Source organism: Patella vulgata, chromosome 1, assembly GCF_932274485.2.
Source record: "Patella vulgata chromosome 1, xgPatVulg1.2, whole genome shotgun sequence".
Lineage (NCBI taxonomy): Eukaryota > Metazoa > Mollusca > Gastropoda > Patellidae > Patella > Patella vulgata.
Window position 1 is genome coordinate 47,299,311 of NC_065879.2, and position 21,678 is coordinate 47,320,988.

The window sequence follows — 21,678 nt, forward strand, 5'->3', positions numbered from 1 at the left end:
AAAACGGGTGTATATTTAAGGTTCAAGCCGGTGTATATTGGGGGTTCAAGTCTGTATATGTTTCAGGTTTAAACAGGCGTATGTTTGAGGTTTAAGACGCTATGTGCATTTGAAGTTCAAACCGGTGTATATTTAAGGTTCAAGCCGGAGTATGTTTTAGGCTCAAATCGGTCTATATTTGAGGTTCAAGACGACATAATATATTTGAAGTTTAAGCCGTTGTTTATTTAAGGTTTAAGTCGGTGAATATTTGAGGTTCAAGCCAGTGTATATTTGAAGTTCAAGCCTGTGTATACTTGAAGTTCAAGCCTGTGTATACCTGAAGTTCAGACCGATGTATACTTGAAGTTCAGGCCAGTGTACACTTTAGGTTCAAATCGGGATATTATAATCTACAGTCAATAACAAAAGTTTAGGGACACCTTGTGAAATTGCCTAAATTTTGACAATTTTCATTCAATCGAAGAATTCTAAGAGCTCGTTTCTCCTAGTGGAATAAAACTTCGTATATGCGATCTAGAATATGCGCCGTCAACTGACTTGACGTTTCATACGACGACGACGTCGCGGTTGATGACTTCACAGCACAATCATGACGTCATCGACCAATTTGCGTAATTTGTCCAATTCGAGTGAATTCGTTCACTGTTTGTAGGAAGATACGAAGGGATGAGAACGATATATGGTATGTTGTAGATACAACATGCAAGTGACAGTATGCTAGGATATGTCAGCGTCACATTATGATGTTCAAGGGTCGATTGTGATGTCATAAAAAATGCTTGCGTTGCAACTATTTTTAGATGAACCATGACATTTCTAAAGGCCTACTCATGCCCAGACTCGTATCCCACTATGAAATAATCAGATAATAAAGAAAAGGTCATGCCTTTTTTCAATGAAAATAGGGCTTGGTTTACTCATAGATAATACAGTATGATTGCCGACTCGTCTTTAGCCCTTTACGTGATGTTGCGTTCTGGTTCGTGCGCATATTTTTTTGCGCAGGGGGGGTGTTTACTTCCGGTCTAGCTTTCGACAGTACGTACGCACAGTGACACGCGAAATTGACATTTTTGAAACTTACGTTTATGAAATTAATCAAATGAACACGTATATAAAAATTATATGAAAAAAAAGAACAAGATATCTCCTTCCAAAATATTTTTAGATTATTGCAAAAGATTAAATAGCTACTGTGTGACGTTAAGTTGAAAAAAGGTTACAAATGGGCAAAAAATGCCTTTCTTCATTCATGAATCATGTACCGTACCAATTTACACTAAAATTAGGAAATATTTTTGATATAGAGATAATACTTCAAACACCTTTATTTTTATTTTTCTAATACTTCAAAAAAAATGTTCTACAATTTAATTTGCAGAAGGAAAAAGGTTATATTGCGAGCTAACTAACCCAAACCTCTGTGCCACACAGAGGCCTACGGTATAGGCCTATCTATAGTATGATTAATAAAATTAGATGTTGCATTTTATTATCAATTGCATGGTATATTAGAACAGTTTTAAAAATCTTGTTTATATTCAAATATGCATTTTTTTTAATAAATTCAGCTTTGTTTGTATACTTTAGTTGATAAAGATGTAAATATCCCTACAAAATTCTTTTCCAATCTAGGCCTAATTAATAATTTTAGAAAATGGCCATTTATTTATTTTAAGTCCCTCTGTCATTTAATTTAGTTAATTTTATAAATGCAGACCCCCCCCCCCCCAAAAAAAAAAAAAAAAAAAAAAATACACACATACTTTTTTTTCAGCTTGAACAACTGGAAAAACGTTTACTTATATAAATCCACCCCAATGTAAGCAATTATTTCATAGTCTTTTTGATCTAGGCTTTGTTGAGAAATTAAATTAGCTTCAGTAGATATAACAATTATATATAAGGAAAAAAAAACACTATTAGTATTAAATAAAAAAGGAATTATTGCTTTAGTTATCAATGAAAAGGAATTTTTGTTCTAAAATAGATTCTTCCAGGAATCCTGTACATTAAAAGATTTACAAGAGTTGATAAAGGCAACTTCATCCTTGATATCTGATATTTCAATGTTGGCCACACCAATTTGATTTCCTGTTCTTCGGGCTTCGATATAAAAATAAATAGCTAATTAAATCACGTGAAAGATGTTTTGTTTAAAAAATTGGAACTATAAGCTTTTGAACAGTACAGCCAAGTACTTTGGGTGTTTAAATAGATGTATGTATTTTTCCAGAAGAACCAAATAAATAAATATAATGAACGTCCATTTCTATAGCGCCAAAATTCCGCAAAAATTGTGTTCATAGCGCTTGGCAAAACATACCTACACGAAGTCTTTAACTCTATGTTATCACTTGTTTGTAACAGATGAGTTTTTAAAAATTGTAAGGCACTACATTTATCTCATCATATTGTTTATATGAATATATGATTACGGTATCCAATATCATTCATGTCATTAACATTTAACTTGTTTGCATACTTGACAAATTAGCCTATAGATCTAGTCAAATTTTTTTACAGAGTTACTTAGTGTAACCGGGGTAATTAACAAGACTGTTTTGTTAGGGTTTTTTTTAAAAAAAAAAAATTAAAACACGTCATCCAAGCGAGAACCAAAATATATTTCTTTATGTCCTAAATTAAAAATAAAACAATAACAATAGACATAAATTTGATGGGGAATTATGTAAGATTTAGATAAAGAGCTGGTCGTTCTCGTTATTAACTATAACATTTCAAAAATAGATAATGCAAATTGAGTATATTGAAAATTTACCACCATACCGTTCTAATCTATTTAAAATCTGAGCAATCAGATGGCATCGAGAGTTGATTATGGTCTTTTCATGTTAATAAATGTCTAATTGATAATTTACATAACATTAAGGCCCAAAGAAAGACCTGCAATAAGCAGATTTAGCTCTTACATCATGCCTGTTTAACATTTAAAAACGCATCTTTAATTAACAATACTTTTATGATAAATTAATAAATGTATTATTAAATAAAGCGATCAGACAATGTTAATGTTACATAATTGGATGAATAATTATAGGCACCTTATTAGATTGAAATACCAACTCTTTCTTCCTCAACTGATAAGATTAAATTATTTAAATCAAAAAATGCAATAGCCTAATATTATTGTTAAGATTAACTTATTTAATTGAAACAAAAATTGTAGGTTATATTTTTAATGATTAATTTAATTACATGGAACAGTAAACCCATATCCTTAAATATCGACCGGCAGCTATTTTTAAATATTAATTTTTCTCCAGAACCGTGTTATTTCCTGAAAAGCCATACATCTCAGCATTGTAACAAAACCAACCTTATCAATATCGGAGCAAAATTGACTGAATTCTGTAACACCAACTGGCAGATCCCTTTTTCGCGAAAATTGGTCATTTGGCTTCAATTCTCAACCTATTTAACCATCAACATAACCATACAAACACATTACACATAGCTTGAATGGTTTATTTTCTGATGTTTGAAATACATAAAATTAAATAATTATGCTTAATTCAACTATACAAAATTAAAATCAATAATGATATAATACAATCAAACAATTTAAACCAAATCCCTTGTTGAGTATTAAAATAAAACAAATAAAATAATGAAAATAATAATATCCCCCCCTCCCCCCCAAAAAAATGATATGAAAAGAAGTAAATAACATAAATAAAACATACAATTATTTATCAGTATCACAATAAATCAACATGAAATATATTTGCTTCACAAGCTGGCACTCCCCTAGGCCCCTAGGTAGCAAACAAAAGACGGGTACCAGTACGTTCTGCTGAAAATACAAAAGATTTTTAAAAAATTGTGTAATTAAAAGCTTATATATAGCCAACACAGCAATGTTATTATTCATACCAAACTGTATTTTATATATTTACGATTTATTAATGATCTGCAAGTATTATTTTACAATTAATGAATTGAAAACTCTATTTTGCCGATTTTTAAAAGTAGGTCAAAGCCGTCAAACTTTGCCTTAACTGGACAACACACGTGTCGAGATTTTCATGAAATGTAATACTTATTTATAATACAATATAATATCAAAATTATAAGATATTCATTTTTATTCTTACCTCGAACATTGCTTCTATTTCTCGTTACCATTTAACCAGATGATGCCACATTTAATACTACAAGAAAGCGCTAAATAAAAATATCGCTACTGGGCCTATAGTAAACAAACAGCGAGAACAGAAGACCGGAAGTGACCAACCACCTTTCTCGCCGTTTCACGCGTTTCGCAACATAACGTCGAGAATTCACGAGTCGGCAATCATACGGTATTATCTATGGTTTACATTAATCCAAAATACTTGTCATAAACATCGTTTCTGAAGTGAGTTATTATCCTTTTTTTAATCTGAAACACATTACGTATTAACATTTTTGATGACTTCACATTCGACCCTTGGATGTCATAATGTGACGCTGACATATCCCAGCATACTGTCACATGCATGTTGTATCCACAACATATCGACAACATATCATATATAGTTCTCCGTTCTCATCCGTTCGTGTCATCCTACAAACAGTGAACGAATTCACTCAAATTGGCCATATTATGCAGGTTGGTCGATGACGTCATAACCGTGCTGTGACGTCATCAACCCGACGTCGTCGTATGAAACATCAGTGTCAGTTGGCGGCGCATATCCTAGATCGTATATACGAAGTTTCATTCCACTAGGACAATCGAGCTCTTAGAATTCTTCGATTGAATCAAAATTGTCAAAATTGAGGCAATTTCACAAGGTGTCCCTAAACTTTTGTTATAGACTGTAGAAGAGCAACAACTTACCATTGTATCTTGCACGCATGATGATATAAATCCATCCAGATGAAGATTGAGTGTAGTAGCACAATCAACGCCCAATGTAATATTTATAATACTATTTCTACAGATAACTCGGGCATCAGATTCTGTTAAACTCACGGTAGGTAACCCTCCACCCATCACATTCAAAACTAAAACGAGAACAATGATCGGTAGCTAAATCAAACTAGCTAGACCGCTTCGATTTAAGTAAAATAAATAGATTTTATTGGGTTTTATTGGATTTTATTTGTTGATGTCTTATGTGGTATGCCAATATTGAGATAAAAGCAATTTTATTTCTCACCATCGACACAGTAAAGCAAAATTAAAATTAGTTAACAAGCCAATTTCTGCTTATTCTTTCGAAAAGCAAAAAAAATATTCGTGCATTGCTTGCCCCCAAAACACACACATCTATATACCCAATTCAATCGTATACTATGAACGAAATAAAACATGTGTATCCCTTTTAACATCAAATAAATGGGGTTTAACTAACTACTTTTCTGCTCCACTCGGGCTAAGGTAGCCCGGCATACGCAATGTAGTGTGCTATGAGAAAAAAATTTCCCGGATTGCGCTACGGCTTGCTCTTATTTCAAATTTGAACTGCCAAGAGTACTTTTACTGGCACCCCAATGTGTAGATTGTAGGCCCACACTGGGACTCGCTTTTTCGTCCCATTCAAACGTATTATTCAGTGCAAAGGGCTCATTACATTCTCGTCCATTTCCTCTGGTTGACGGAACTTCTGTTTTGACGTCATGAGATTCGGTTGTTACTGCTATGGTTATATCCATATAGTTGGTTATTGTCTGTAAATAAAACCATAGTTAAATCTTATAATGTGCTGGGTTTAAGGATCAAGTCGTGGTCCGGCTTCTAGGAAGAACAACCACGACGTCCTGAGATGTGACTCACATGTGATAAAATAGGTTGACGAGAATTCTAAAATAATTTCAAAATAAACATCTTTGACTTTGATGTCACTTTTCCTTATTCTACCCACATATTCCAAGTGTGACGTAGAGATAGGAGATCGGTTATTTATATTGACTGAGGGCGGTAACAGCTACAACCAGTGGCTGTAAGGTAGGATACGCCCACATTTTGCTAAAAATAAATGCGATTTTTTGTACAATCAGGGGCAATAATCCAGAAAGTTGGGGTCTGAAACGCGCAAATATCAAAAGGGACTGAGATCTTTGGGATATAAAGTTTCACCAAAATCGGATAAAAATTGTGACCTCTAGAGGGTCCACAACCTTCGTATTACATACTTTTACACAATTTGTGTACAAAAAGCGACCATTTTGTTGGACAGTTTCATTTCAATTTTCCCGAAATTCGAATTCAACCTTTATTATGGTGGAATGGTGATATATTTAAACGGTTTTTAAAATCGGGAAAAAAATTGTGACCTCTAGAAATCCGCAGGCCATAATCCAGAAGTTACGTTCGGATACGCACGATTATCAAAAGGAACCAAGATCTTAGTGTGTAACGGGGATATATTCACACGTTTTTTTGTTTGTTTTTAAATCGGATAAAAATTGTGACCATATTTTTACGCTATTTGAGAACGAACGGCGGCCATTTTGTCTGTCAATTTTGGGCCGATTTTCACGAAATTCGAACTCAGTCATCCTTAGGGTGTAACGGTGATATAATTATACGGTTTTTTAAATCGGATAAAAATTATGACCTCTATAGGGTCCACAAGCTAAAAACGTGATTTTTCGTACAATCAGGGGCCATAATTCATGAAGTTACATTCCGATATGCGCGAATATCGAAATGAACCGAGATCTTTGGGTTATCAACTTACATTTCAAGTTTCAACAAAATCGGATAAAAATTGTGACCTCTATAGTGTCCACAGGCTAAAACGTGATTTTTCGTACAAACAGGGGCCATAATCCATGAAGTTTCGATCTGATACATGCCAATATCGAAAGCAACCGAGATCTTTTGGAGATAAACCTATATTTCAAGTTTCGTCAAAATCGGATAAGAATTGTGACCTGTAGAGTGTCCACAAACAAATTGTGGACGGACGGACGTCCGGACGTCCAGACGTCCAGGGGCGACGACAATATACGTCCACATGAAAATGTGGGCGTATAAAAATAACATTAATTATACCAAGGTATTAGGATCCTGTATAGCCTTAGCTGTTGCACATTCTGCAAGATTTGATGACGTTTTACACATACATTGATATGGCTGAAGCACGGGTCTGGATAATGTGGTTGTCGCTATTCTTTGAAATTGACCTGTGAATAAACTTTGTTCAGTTGGTATTCTGAAAACAAATACAAAAAAGTAAATTTCCACACTCTAGTCTGATCGGGTAAAAAGGAAAAATGTAACAAACGGCCAAAGTGGTGTGTCTGGTATTAGTTTAATATCATATCTATATTTTTTTTTTTTTAAAAAAAGAAACATTAATTTATGATTTATTTGTTTACATAAAGTGCGCGCGAGGGCGTACATAAAGATTTTGTTTGGGGAGGTGTTCAGCAAAAATGCGACCGACTGATGCCCATGTCTCTAATATTACGAGTGACGCAGTCAGGGGCCGAGCACCACAGATGATAGTTTTCTAGGGGCCAGTAGCTGAACTGGAAGCTGGGAAGAGGGGTGGGGTGATGCGGTTCCAAATCTAGGGCGCCATCCACAATCCCACCCCACACTGAATGTCAACAAAATACTGGTAATAATATTGGGCGTCCTGGTAGAACATAGATCGTATGGCCTATAGTTGTCCGCCGATCGTTATCTCGTCGGAAAGCAGTTTTATTCAAGTTTTCTAGGGGCCAGTTGCTGAACTGGAAGCTGGGAAGAGGGGTGGGGTGATGCGGTTCCAAATCTAGGGCGCCATCCACAATCCCACCACACTGAATGTCAACAAAATACTGGCTGCTATAACACTGGGCGTCCTGGTAGAACATAGATCGTATGGCCTATAGTTGTCCGCCGATCGTTATCTCGTCGGAAAGCAGTTTTATTCAAGTTGACATAAAGTTCATGTCATATAATATGATGATTGTTATTGATTTTGTAATTAAATTTATGTGAACATTAGGGGCAGTGGCTAAAACACTGAGCAACCTGAGAAAATTTTTAAGAATTGAACCAATGATCATTGCTGGGAGCAAATTCTTGTGAACAAGAAAACCAGTAATATGAGTCAATGGGACATAATCTTGAAATCTGCCCCGGTCAATTCCGCCTGTTTTGCCAGAGTTGTCAGAACATTAATTGTACAGTCTGACGCCCCACGACCCACGCACCAGTGGTACTACTAACTGGACAGTTCGCTATAGCCGTGAATATGACAGTGCTGGGGCAGTATAAGACCACAGAGGAGTGGAAAAATGATGCCATAATGGAATCTAGTGGCGCAGGCGCGAATAAATTTCAGATATGTTACTGACCTTTTAATTTTTTGGGACTGGGCCTGAAAAATTATAGTCAATGGCATGACAAATGGGATCAAATTCTCCTTAATGAGAGGATAAGAAATGGGACAGAATCTTGAGACCCGTCCGTCAATTTCGCCTGTTTTGTGAGAGTAGAAATAACAATTCTACAGTCGGTCGCACCACTCGCTAGTGGTATAACTGGGCGATTCACTGTAACTGTGAATATGAAAGTGATGAGATTGTATAAGACTGAGGAGTTGAAGAATAATGACACAATAGAATTGAGCGCGGGGGCGCGAAACAAATTTAGATTATGTAACTGGGCTTGTAGTTTTTTGGGACTGGGCCTGAGGGGACTTTGTCTCACGGGGGCGCTTACTTGGTCTCTGAAATGCCATTTACTGGACTTTGGGATGTGGGGAAAGGTTTTGCAGAATTCTGATGGTCAGAAAATACTTACAACATAGTTAAAATACGTTTTAATTTCTACTGTGATTAAATATGCAACAATTAAAAATTCTTTTAAGAATTTCATATCGCCTTAACATTTCATAATTTAAAGATTGTTTACGTATTTCTGAAACAAACTATGTTTGCGATTAATGTTATTCGTATGACAATCAATAATATAATTTAATTTATCAAAATCTTCGTAACAAGCTCTCTCAATTTCTTAGACCAGCATACTCATAACAGAGATTTTTTTTATTTTGAGACCGACTATGTGACGTAAGAAGTTTAGGTGCACGTATATTAAGTATTTGAGGTTTTCACTTATAACTTATGCTGTAGTGGTTTTTATCGGTTAGTGCACTCAACATTTATCAATATGACAGCGTGGTTTATCTTCTTTTTGTGCGATTCGTGATTTTAAATATCTAATCCTTCAAAATCAGACGATTTTACCCCGACACCACGACAACCCATATTCTTGAAGCATTGGCCCGAGAAATCCCTCTGGTCATTGCTGGATTGGCTTCTGACACTTGAGCTTTTGAGGGAGTGTGTCTATTCTTCCCGTTCAATCAAATATACCACAAATACGGCAACATGGCAGCCCTTCGTTTAATCTGGAGTTTTCCAGTGATTTAAGGTATTAAAAACGGTGAAAGTGTTGTTCGTCTCCAAACAGTATTGTTTACATTGTATTCGTTTTGATAGCCTCGTTTGTCACGCAATTAGTTTTTCTGCAATATTTTGCTATGCACTGGTTAATTGGGCACAATAAATCGTGAGTCATTAAACAACGTTATGTAAACATTTGGTCCAGTAGGACGTTAAAACCCATTTCATTTCATTTTATTTTCCAACTTTTCTGCACCAGTCGGACTATCAAAGATAGGCATACGCTAGTCAGTGTGTTATGACGGAATTTTTCAATGGACAATGACATTTCTTCATCGAATTCCAAATGTGAAGGGTTCTTTTATGTGCACGCCAATGTGTACACAGGATCTTGTGTTTTTGTCCCATCTGCACAACAAGACACTATTTGCAAGACCGTTCGTCTTGCACTACCGACAGGGAGAAACCAGGATCAGTAGTGTACATAACCATGCTGTATATTGAGAGGAAGATGGTCGACAACTCGACAATACGACTCTTTTACGCGACATTACGACATTTTTAATGTTGTGGTGTCGGTTGAAAACGTCGTATTGTCGGGTTAAAATGTCGGGTAGACGGGTTGTCGCCTTATGAAGGGCGACACCACAACATTACGACATGATACCAATCAGCCACCATAAGAACTAGTTCTCAGAAATGTGAAAAGGGAAGTCATTTTAAATATGTAAAAACGAATAAAATAAACTTTTCATTACGATTAAGTAGGGCAGATTATACACCAAAATCTTAATTTCAGTTTTACTTTGATTGCCCCCCCCCCCACCCGCCCGCCCGCCCGCCCGCCTGCCTGCCTGCCTGCCTGCCTTTAAATGGATTCCCAAGGTCTCCGCCCCCTTAGCCCCCCCCCCCCTCCATTTTACCCCATATCACCCCGAGGTCGGAAATCTGCATGTTTTAATATTTATGTATATGAACAGACAAGTCAGTATTATGTGAATATATCGGTAGTATATTACCTCCAAGATCTCATGAAATCTACAGGAATATCAGAATCCGCAAATATCATACCATTAGGAGAGATAAATTCATTTCTTTTATTGTTATCAAAGGTTCCACAAATACCTTCTAGTGCACCATAGTCTCTAGATGTAGCTTGTACCTCTACATTTAAATAAGCTCGAAAATCCTTTACTCTCAACCAATTACCAGATTCAAAGGTTATCTGAAACGGTATAATTCTTACAATTTGATAAAGAAGGGCTAGGGTTTTTGCCAACGTTTGTAAATGAAGCCAATACCATATTCCAAGTAAGATTATTATTTCAATTTACTCCGGTCCTGGGGTAAATACTCTAACGAATGCTTGGACCCGGGGCAAATTTGAATTATCCAGTCTAAACATAAATTGATAGACCGTATTCTCTTTAAATAGTCACAGAACTAGTGTGAAAAAGGCTAAGACATAAGCTTTAATAATAAGTGCAGGAGGCCCGCACTACACGCAAAATAAAACCGACAAGACAACCCTGCAAACGAGACAAACTACATAGACATTGCAAGAAATGAACAACAAATATGAAATTAAGTGAATGGATCCGGGAGTCAGTCGAAAGCGCCCACTGCGCTGTACAGTCCCGGGTCTCTAATGATACAGAATTCACTGAAAATAATCAAAAACCAATATGATTTACAAGAAAGACTAACAGAAATAATGCGACCGATCTTGACGGTGGTCGTCTCTTGAATGGCGATAGTCTGCCAGTTGACGTCACGAGTTAGAACGTCAAACAATAAGGGCGATAATCCGGATAGAATCTCCAAAAACGCTAAAATAATAAAGTGTGGTGAGCAAACAGGAGCAAAGCCCAACAACGAGAACATTCGGCAGTACCAAGGGCTAAAACTCTACTCTAATAGTAAGTGCAGGAGGACTGCACTACATGCAAAACAAAACCGACAAGACAAACATATCAAATTAAGTTAAGGCCCGGTCCCAGTGGCCGATGGACACAAAACGTATGCAAAAAGGACACAGCGGACGAGCAAACTTTCGGGGGTGGCTCCATCAGATTTCATCCGCTCCAGAAATGGACAAAATTGACGAAAACAGAACGGAAAAGAACGAACGTGGGAAGTATGTAGCGGGGATGTTAAATGGATGTTCATCAGAAGCCTAGCGGATGAAAGCGGATGGAAGTGGATGACAGCTCCGGCAAACTCCAGACATCCTTCAATATACCAGATACATCCCAGATATAAACGCTTTGTCCGTTTTGATAACTTTATATACGAGATACATACGCTTACATCCTTTCTATTTCCGTGCTACTAACGATGTATAGACGTTCCATGTACCTTATCTTTCCTCCCTCTTTCCGTTTTCAGCTGGAGTGGATGTGAGTTGCGAGGATGCCCAGAGGATGCAGATATGATACAGTGGACGTTTAAAGGATGATAACGGACATGGAACGTTTTTATGCTCGTATATGTCGCGCATTTACATCGTACACGGCAGAAAGTTCATCCGTTATAAAAGTTTTGGGCAGCTCAAAACTTTTTGCGCGGATGAAATCAAAGTGAACGGATGCTCGATGGATAGAGCGTATGAAACACGTATGCAATGAGTACACAGCGGATGCATAGCGTTTTCAAACGGAGGGCGCGTTTTTTCCCCCCGTTTTACATCCTCTTTGCATCCGTAAGTGCAGTGGGACCTGGCCTTTAAGTGAATTGATCCGGGGCCCAGCCCTAAGCATCTACTACGCTGTACAGTCCCGGGCCTGTAATGATACAAACTTCACTCATTCGGGAAATGAATAGTTGTAACATCGACCTTAGTATAACGTTTTTAGTTTAGAAAATATATTTTTTTAATTTATTCAAAAAGATTTTCTTTAAAGAGTCGTTATCTTTTTCTTGAAGAAAATAACCCTAATTAATGTTGTATAATAGAAGTTTATTCAAAACAGCCATTGGTTTAAAGCTGTTGGACGCCCGTAACTAAATTTTAAAAAAAATTAAATTGATTTGATCGTCGCCGTTATTGAATTCAAAATGACTGCACATTACCTCGATCTAACTTGATCTTTCAATGGGAACACATCGACCCGAAGATAATACCTGGTTGATATCATCACAAATCCGGCCACCAAAAATGACTGAAACTAAACTGACTCCTGGAAAAGCTCCATTTGGTACCCGGGTTTGTGTAAATTATGTACCCGCTTTGTAATGGCCATGGAAATTGTCGTAAAATTATCGTTATTTAAAGTACCGTACGAAAAATAATTAAGTTGAAACTTGGATACGTAAAACGAATCCGCCCCAACCCCCTGTGGGACCAGGTAAGCGGCACGATGAATCTAGACATCCAAAATATAAGATCTTATATACTCATATCTTCCAGCGCACACGGGACTTTTCGCTCACTATCGTGTTTATCATTCCGCCACACTGACCAACCGTTAAAGGCTCAATACCACTCGTGTTGTAGGCTAACTTAATAATATGTCCTAATCTCTATTCTGGTCAACAAATTGTACCCTTTTACAATATTCCAATTAATTGATGATACAAATTTCATCTTAACACACCTAATTTAAAAAATTGGAAAAATTCAACTAAATGATTTGAAAAGCCTGACGTAAAGCTTTTCAAATGTGACTTGGATTTAAAAATATTTTTGAACCATTTGGACAAGTAAAATAGGATTTAATGGATAATTTACACAACAGGTAGGACACTAACATATCTAGTACTTAGAATAAGGCTATTTTTTATTTTCTGGAGCTGTCAAGCCAGCAAGAGTGTTATTGTCCCTTTAAAAACGTTCACAGCCCACTGATTTCTGCGTAAGGTATTTATGGCCATGGCATTGATAGTAGTTCAGCTCTGAACGTAGATCTCATTACACTCGCCCTGTAAGTTCAGAAACCGTCCTTTTGAATCCTTGTCGAAAATAAACTCGGCCCCAGTCAGTTTTACTGGGCAACTTTTTACTGCTAAACGGCCGTGTGTCAGTCTCCGTGAACGCCTGAACAATGTAAAGGAACATTTCCGTGTGAAAATAATACCTTGCTTACTTCGCTAGTGTCAGTATGTGCAACACATGTTGTTATTTTTAAAAAAAATACGTCCCCTTCTGCTAACGGCTTGGCAGACGCCATTGAAATCTAAATATAGGGTACGCACAAATTTACGTAACTCGGTCGTATAAGACGAAACGAAATTTAGGGTAATAGGGTAATATTTATCTCATAACAAAATAAATAACAATTATGTAAACTTAAATAAAATTACTTTCCAGCGAGATAAAGATCGGCGAATAAATATAATAGGCAATACGAAATATGTTCTACCGGGGGCGCTCAGTGTAATTTTATGCATTTTACGTGTTTTGTTGACAGTCATTGTGATGTGGGATTGTGGATGGTGCCCTACATTTGATCAGTCACTGGACAGATCACAAGCACAGGTTAAAAATGTAACATTTATCACAATAGTGTTAAAAAAAACATCCATCATGTTAACTGTATGCGAATGAAAATGGGTGAAAATATTCCGATAACCTTGTAAATTCGTCGTATGCGCATCAATGTTACAAAATGTATTCAGACACGGAAGGAAAATAACTCTTGATTTTTTTTTCTGTGTCCAGACTAGTAATTCTCTCCTATTCATGTATTGACATAAATGTTAAATCCGTAATATTTCTTGGCCTATATAGAGCAGGAGCCCAGGGGGTTAACCTAGAGCTGAAAAGTGTACCAATGTTCTCCTATATGGTATCAATGTATGTATATCTGGTATCATCAGAATGTAAGTCTGCCGGGTTTCTGGTGGTGGGTGTGGTATTCCACGCCCAAAATGCCATGCCCCCAACTAGTCTAGATTAGCTCAAAAGTGTACCACATGAAAATCGCACAGCAATATACCGTACATCTTCAGGTATTACAAAAACTCTCTGACAGACATTTCTAGTGGTGGGGTACCCCTGACAGAGCTATGTAATTGCCAGAAATTTGTAGTGATGGAGTATCCCTGACAAGAGTTATCTAATTTCCAGACCAAAGCTAGGCTAGATTAGCTCAAATCTGTACCACCTAAAACAGCTTTGGAGTTGTTCAGTACCACCACAGGAATCATGAATGACCACTGCCAGACATTTTGTGCGGTGGGTTCCCCCTAACAGACACGCCCAAAATAACACCCCCCCCCCCCAACTAGGATAGATTAGTCGGCACTGTTCCTGTGGTCCAAAAAATTAAAAATTGTGCCAGGATGGGTAGAATACTAATACCTAGCACATATGGAAGAGGCGATAAACTGCGGTTGTAGGAACAATTTTATTTTTCAAAAAGCGCATTTTTAACCCCATAAAATGTTTTTTGCCCAAAAATCAATTTCTTGCAATCGCAGTTTATTGCCTCTTACATACGTGCTAGGTATTAGTATCCTACGCATCCTGGCTAAAAATCTAATTTTTTAGAACACATGAACAGTGCCTGCGAAGCTAGCCTAGTTGGTGGCGTGGCATTTTGGGGCGTGTCTGTTAGGGGTAACCCACCGCATAAACTGTCTGGCAGTGGTCATTCATGATTCCTGTAGTGGTACTGAACAACTTCAAAGCTGTTTTAGGTGGTACAGATTTCAGCTAATCTAGCCTAGCTTTGGTCTAAATATTAGATAACTCTTGTCAGGGATACCCCACCACTACAAATGTCTGGCAATTACATAGCTCTGTCAGGGGTACCCCACCGCTAGAAATGTCTGTCAGAGTATTTGTGTAATACCTGAAGATGTACGGTACACTGCAGTAAGATTTTCGTGTGGTACACTTTTGAGCTAATCTAGCCTAGTTGGGGATCATGGCATTTAGGCCGTGTAATACCACACCCACCACCAGAAACCCGACAGACTTACATTCTGATGATACCAGATATACATACATTGATACCATATAGGAGAAATTTGGTACACTTTTCAGCTAGTTTAACCCCCTGGGTTCCCGGTCTATATAACATTTCTTTGAACATTCCGATGATCTTAATCTTTATAACCTCAAAAAAAACCAATATGTCACTGGTTAAAAATGTAACATTTATCACAATAGTGTTAAAATAACATCCACCATGTTAACTGTATGCGAATGAAAATTGTTGAAAATATTCCGATAACCTTGTAAATTCGTCGTATGCACATCAATGTTACAAAATGTATTCAGACACGGAAGGGAAATAACTCTTGATTTTTTTTTTCTGTGCCCAGACTAGTAATTCTCTCCTATTGACTTAAATGTTAAATCCGTAATATTTCTTGGCCTATAACATTTCTTTGAACATTCCGATGATCTTAATCTTTATAACCTCAAAAAAAAACAATATGTCACAGTCATCTGAATAAAAATATTGAAAGAGGCTGACCATTTCGATTTTTTGCTCAACTTGTTCAAAGTAATCTATAGGCAGTGACATCCACCTAATTCATGCCTGTTTAATTCCTGACCCTACCGCCGTAAAAAAAAAATCATGAATAATCAGTCACCAACCCAAAACTTGGCAGAAAATGGAAATTCAAACACGCTTCTTCGATTCCAGTCAACAAAAAACGACATGCAAAAGGGGATGGGGGGAGAGAATTGCTATAAATAGAGGTACTACATTCGGTCTTAATCCTTGCATTTGTCACTTATTTGAATATTTATTTCTATGTACTTTACTTTTCTGACTAGATGCAGATCTTTCTGTTTCAAACTTCTCGCAGATGTCATAGATACATACCAACATTTATCCAATTCGTTTACTGACTAGCATTACTGTCAATAGCGATAACACCGGAATTGTAGGCCGATAGATGGGCAAGATTTCAAAAGATGATAAATTGCATAAAAAGTAATGAAGCGGTCTCCAGCTAGGTTGTTCTCATCTTAAATTGTTGGTAACATGTACTCGTATGCACAGTCGCAAGATAATCAATGAAAGAAAAAGTGTAAGCCGTATTCATTTCACAAAGTGAACAGCCATAAAGCCGATGGAAAATGTCATACCATAATACGTTCCGATCACAAAAGAATAATTTTCCCGACTTAAGAAGATCGCCACAGCGGAAATGCTTCTTCAATAATATAATTATAGAAATCATTATTTTTAGTGCTGTTTCGGAGGATCGTAATCCTTTACTTACCATGAATGTCTGGCCATCTCTAGATCTTTGTATTTTGGTACCTTGTGCCACATCCTGTCCTGATAAAACTCTGAGTTTAGCGGGTGTATTACCATCAGTATTATCACAAACATCTACCGATATAACATCATTTCCCTCTCTAATAACTACAGCACAAATGCAACCACGTCCAACACATGGCCATGATCTTATATGGATCTAGAATACAAATTGTTTAACTATGTGAACTCCTCAAATACCAAGTTAAATTCAGAAGTACAAGAGAAACTTGTTTTATGGACTTCTCGGGTGGTAAATAGTATGATCTGATACTTTAGAACATGATTTCAGGAGTCTAAGCTACTGGGTAGACGATAAAACCGCTGATAGTTATTTGCATTTTTTGGAAGAAATTCTTTATCGACTTTAGAATACACCCAAACCACTGCTAAATAACTTACTTCAAAAGCTCGTCTCTTATTTCTAAGAAATATATAATCACCTTCTTCATACAAATGATAAACTCTAAAATAAATTAACAAAATAAAACCAATTATAGGTAGTACATTGAACCCGTATCAACCAGATGAATGTAAACTTTAGTTCATGCTGGTACTTCGAAGTATCTTTCCTTTATAATTCATTTATCATCATGGATTAATCAGCACCTGCTAAATCCGACAATGTCTCTTGGAAAAGCAGCCCTTCCTGTCTGGAGAACATTCTTTGTGATGGATCTGTGACTATAATGTAGGACTGAAGTCATTATTATTATACATTTATATTTATCGAAATACAAGAGTGCGAAGATCGTCTTGTATGAATGCTTACCCGATACGCTCGAGTCCTCGGATATGTGGATCAGAAAAGGCATAGCATCGACTTGTTATACCATCCAATGTCATCACCTAAACACAAGACTTGCATATTTAACATTAGTTTAATGTCAGTTAGCATACACTGTTAAAAATAAATGTAAAATTACCGTGAGAAATATGTAATTTCTTTAACATAACGCTGTAAAAAATACCACTGCATGTTTTTATACTATAAATTTACTGTATTAGTGCGGTAACATGGGATTGCTGTAAAAAAAAATTGGTAAATTAACAATAAAAGTGTAGTTTTACAAGTTAGAACTGTATTTTTATTACATTTAATCTATATTGATACAACTATGTTGGTTAAAATTACATGTATGTTGTACTTTAGCTGTTTTATGGGTAATACTACTATTCAAACATGTTTAAATACGGGATTTGTGTAAAATTTACAGGAAACGTGTAATTGTACATCTCTTTCGAACTTTAACATTGATAGACCTTTTAAGGCTTCATTACTTTTCGTCTATTCTATTGTCCATTTATGAGGGAGTCACGGTGGCTAAGTGGGTAAGACGCTGGCTCGCTAGTCTGGATGTCGGGTGTTCGATCCCAGCATTGGCCGAGAAAGTTCATCAAGATTTTACGGCGTTGTTCCCTATTGTCAGTGATGCAGAACGGAGGGCCGGACAAGGATAGTTGTCTAGTCGTTCGGATGGGACGAAACACCAAGGTCTCGTGTACACGTTGGTGTGCACGTAAAATATGATCACTATTAAACTGTTAAATTTATATGTATATTTACAGTTATAAGTATACTTAAAATAGATGTTCGATTTGTAATATTACATAGTTTATTAACTTACATTTAAAACGATGTAGATGCGTATGGATACAAAGCTTTGTAAGATTACATTAAACGTAATGTAGATATACAAGCATATGTCAGTTTATATTATTATTATTATTATTATTATTGTTCGATTTATATAGCGCTTCATTACACGTGAAGTGTTTCTAAGCGCATATCACAAACATATACTTCAAACACACAGAAACAATCAAAATCAGGAGAACATAATTAAACACAGCTGCCTGTTAGGCGCTATTATTCAAAGGTTTATATCCAACAAATCAACCGGCTAATCTCTATATTGAACTCAGTCGAGGTATTACCTGATGAACACCTACACCAAGTAGAGTTCAAAAATAAAAAACGAAGTTTAAAAGAATCAGCTTCATTAACAAAAATTAAACAATCAAAAACTAAACAGATAAATCAAATTCAAACGAAACAAATAAAACAAAGAAAATGAAAAGAGCAGTTCATTACCATTCTACATTAACAAAATAAAGGAAAACAACTTGTGAAATTTTTTTCAAAAAATAAGAGCAACTGATGTCAAGCCATATCTACTGTAGAATGTATTATTGGGTTATAAAAACGTCTATTTTAAGTTTCATCAAAAGCAGATAAAATCTATCTACACAACAATGTGGACATATATAACAATGAATGAGTAATATTTGCCTTGAAAACAAATTAATTGGCAATTTTGCTGATGTTTTTCAATCTAAATCAGAATATAAATTGGAATAAATTATGGTATATTAACAGAAATGCCATTTGAATTATTATTTTCACAGCAAATTGTAAATTAACTGTCAAATAGGGGCCACATCGGCTATTCCCTCTTTGGCCACAAGTAAGATAACATCAAACGTAATGTAGAAATACAACCATATATCAGTTTATATTATGTGAGCTGTATATTAACAGAAATGCCATTTGAAATAGTATAGTAAATTTACTGTCAAATAGTGTTAAAATCGGTTATTCGCCTTCGACCACATATCGAATTTTGTGCAAAATATTTACTGTTATGTCAGTCAGATTAGTCTATTTTAGAGAAATAGGTTATTCAAAATCTGAATGCATAGAACTGGCGCATGGAGACCGTGATATGCCATACTGCCATACATGGGGTTGTGTGGAATATTTTGCTTCGTGTCATGCCTCGTACTCTTTCCATTGTAAGAAGCACGGCAGTAGGACGTTAAACCCCATTTCATTTAATTTCCTTCCATTATCGAATGCTGTTTTGCATGCTCGGCTGAAAGGTCCGCAAAACTTTATGTGTTCGCCAAGATCTAACCTAGGACTACTTAGCCGAGTGGGGACAAACTCGTTGAAAGTATAATTCAAGTAAATATATACTTCAAATTGTAGTCTCACCGAAAAATGAGTGGCAGAAAGTTGCCGGTAAAATCACTGTATTTTCACATGGACTTGTAAATGTACCCATAAATGGTAGATTTAGATTTACAAACACCCCGTAAATTTACAGTGAGTGTAAAATAACTTTGAGGTAAATTTACAACCACAGTGTAAATTTACAGTGAGTGTAAGATAACTCTGAGGTAAATTTACAACGTGTAAATTTAGAGTGAGTGTAAATTTACCTCACTTTCAATTTACAAGAACAATGCAAATTTACACCGAATTTATTTTACACTCACTGTAAATTTACATGCTGTTTGTAAATCTAAATCTATCATTTAGGTGTAAATTTACATGTCAGCGTTAAAGTACAGTCAATTTACTGGCAACTTTCTGCCAGTCAATTTACGGTTAAAATACACAAATATTATTTACAGTGTAATAATGAGTTCAGGGTATTGCAAGAAAATAGTTTTCCGGCGCTATTCAACCGTGTCAGTGATGCAGGACGGAGGGCCTTGCGAGGAACAACGAGTGGTTCGCATGGGACGAATAACCGAGTTCATGTGTACACATTGGCGTGCACGTAAATGAACCCTTGACAGTGGGATTTCTATATAAGAGTAGGCCGTAGTGCCGCTGTCCGAGCAAAATCTCGCTCATAGCGAAATTTTTTCATTATCCCTGTCGCTGCAAAACAGTAATACGCAAAACCCCTTTTCATTTCATTGCTTTACACGTTGGAAAGTTCTTTCTTTTATTTAATAATTTGGTTTCTTGTCACCACTTTAGTCCTTAGTCATTTTTCATTAAAGACGTTTTAGATATAGCCTTAAAAAGATGTCAAAATGATCAAGACAAATATAATCATCACCTTAACTCCAGGAAAAGAGTAGCCCTGCCAGATATCAGAAGCGGCTGAAAAGTCGGGATTGAAGTTGAGTAAAAGTTGCTGGTCACCATCATCAACAAAATCTCGTGTTGCCATGATACTGGTAACTGTCATCGCGGATCTTTTAACGGGGTTCCAGTCATCTCTATTTAATTTCAGACGACAATCTCTCACAGCAACTATATCCTCTGTTAAAAACAACATCGGGAACGGTGTTAGTGGATTAATGGCTACGGAACAGGAAGGAAATATAGCTGATACCGAGACCATTGTTTCATATTCCTGAATGGCTGGCCTTTAGAATATTTCCACCGCTCACTCTTGGTCAACTCAGTTTAGATATAATGATAAATAAATGGACAGATTGGTGTAATTAAAATTTAAGAAAATGTTATGAAATTGACTTTGATTTTTTTCGTAGACAATTAAATAAAAAAAAATATTTTAAAGTGCTTGTCTCGTCGGAAAAATATAATTCTCCATTAATAATCTACGTTTAATAGAACACACTAATTAACGTCATTACTGAAAATGGTCACGGGTTGAAGTTTTCAAATTTGATATTTTTTCCGAGGTTTAATCTGTTTGCTAACTTGAATATCAGATTAAGGGGTCCGCTTTTACTGACACAAACTCTTAACACTAGCACACCAATCTGATTAAAACACAGGTTCTATTTCGTTTCGTTTTTTATGGTTCAAAATTTCGTTTTACTTGTCTTTACTACACTAGGATATGGAAGAGTTGTTATTATTACTGGCGTTCTGGTTGAAGTGAGGGATTAGCCAATGAGTTCTTGGCGTTTGATGCACGAAACTGTGGGTTAACCACTAGAAACGTCAACGCTGATTGATTAATCAATGTCTGACGTCATAGGGTCAAAATAAAAAGCCGCTCGTACGACCCCTGACGCGGCCTTCCAGTACAACCGGTCAGAAACGAAACATTGATCTGTATTTTAATCAGATTGCTAGCGCACTAACTTTTTGTTCTGATCTCACCCAATGTACTATTACACTCATATGTGTCAACAACTTGTAAAGGTTGTAACCAAATCCTTACCCCAAGAACCCCGCTGAACGTCCATTGTTAAATGAATAGCACACTCTCTTTTATGGTGACATAGAACAGGTAAAGTACAGGTTACATTTACAGTTTGTTCATCACCACTCTCTGATACTGATATAGTGTTTGGTGATACCTGTAATATAACCGTTTCA

General features: G+C 36.3%; 1 protein-coding gene and 1 long non-coding RNA gene across 5 annotated transcripts in view; both read right to left on the reverse strand.

Moving 5' to 3' along the window:
- LOC126832608 (von Willebrand factor D and EGF domain-containing protein) overlaps positions 1–21,678 on the reverse strand; it is a 45,393-nt gene that overhangs the window by 18,488 nt on the left and 5,227 nt on the right. For all 3 annotated transcript variants that reach the window (XM_050563470.2, XM_050563462.2, XM_050563454.2), the window contains exons 5-13: positions 21,521–21,659; positions 20,441–20,646; positions 17,356–17,432; positions 16,986–17,049; positions 16,546–16,743; positions 10,380–10,585; positions 7,013–7,172; positions 5,586–5,682; positions 4,850–5,016 (exon numbers count right to left, since the gene is read on the reverse strand). In XM_050563470.2, the coding sequence (XP_050419427.1) occupies positions 4,850–5,016; positions 5,586–5,682; positions 7,013–7,172; positions 10,380–10,585; positions 16,546–16,743; positions 16,986–17,049; positions 17,356–17,432; positions 20,441–20,646; positions 21,521–21,659 (1,314 nt within the window). The remainder of the gene's footprint in view (positions 1–4,849; positions 5,017–5,585; positions 5,683–7,012; positions 7,173–10,379; positions 10,586–16,545; positions 16,744–16,985; positions 17,050–17,355; positions 17,433–20,440; positions 20,647–21,520; positions 21,660–21,678) is intronic.
- Positions 3,078–4,404, reverse strand: LOC130012240 (uncharacterized). Of its 2 annotated transcripts, none has more exons than XR_008787627.1 (3): positions 4,122–4,404; positions 3,711–3,820; positions 3,078–3,438 (listed from the first exon to the last, which is right to left on the reverse strand). It is a non-coding gene; the product is annotated as an uncharacterized LOC130012240 (long non-coding RNA). The 2 variants fall into 2 exon arrangements; XR_008787626.1 differs by having other exon boundaries at positions 3,078–3,498.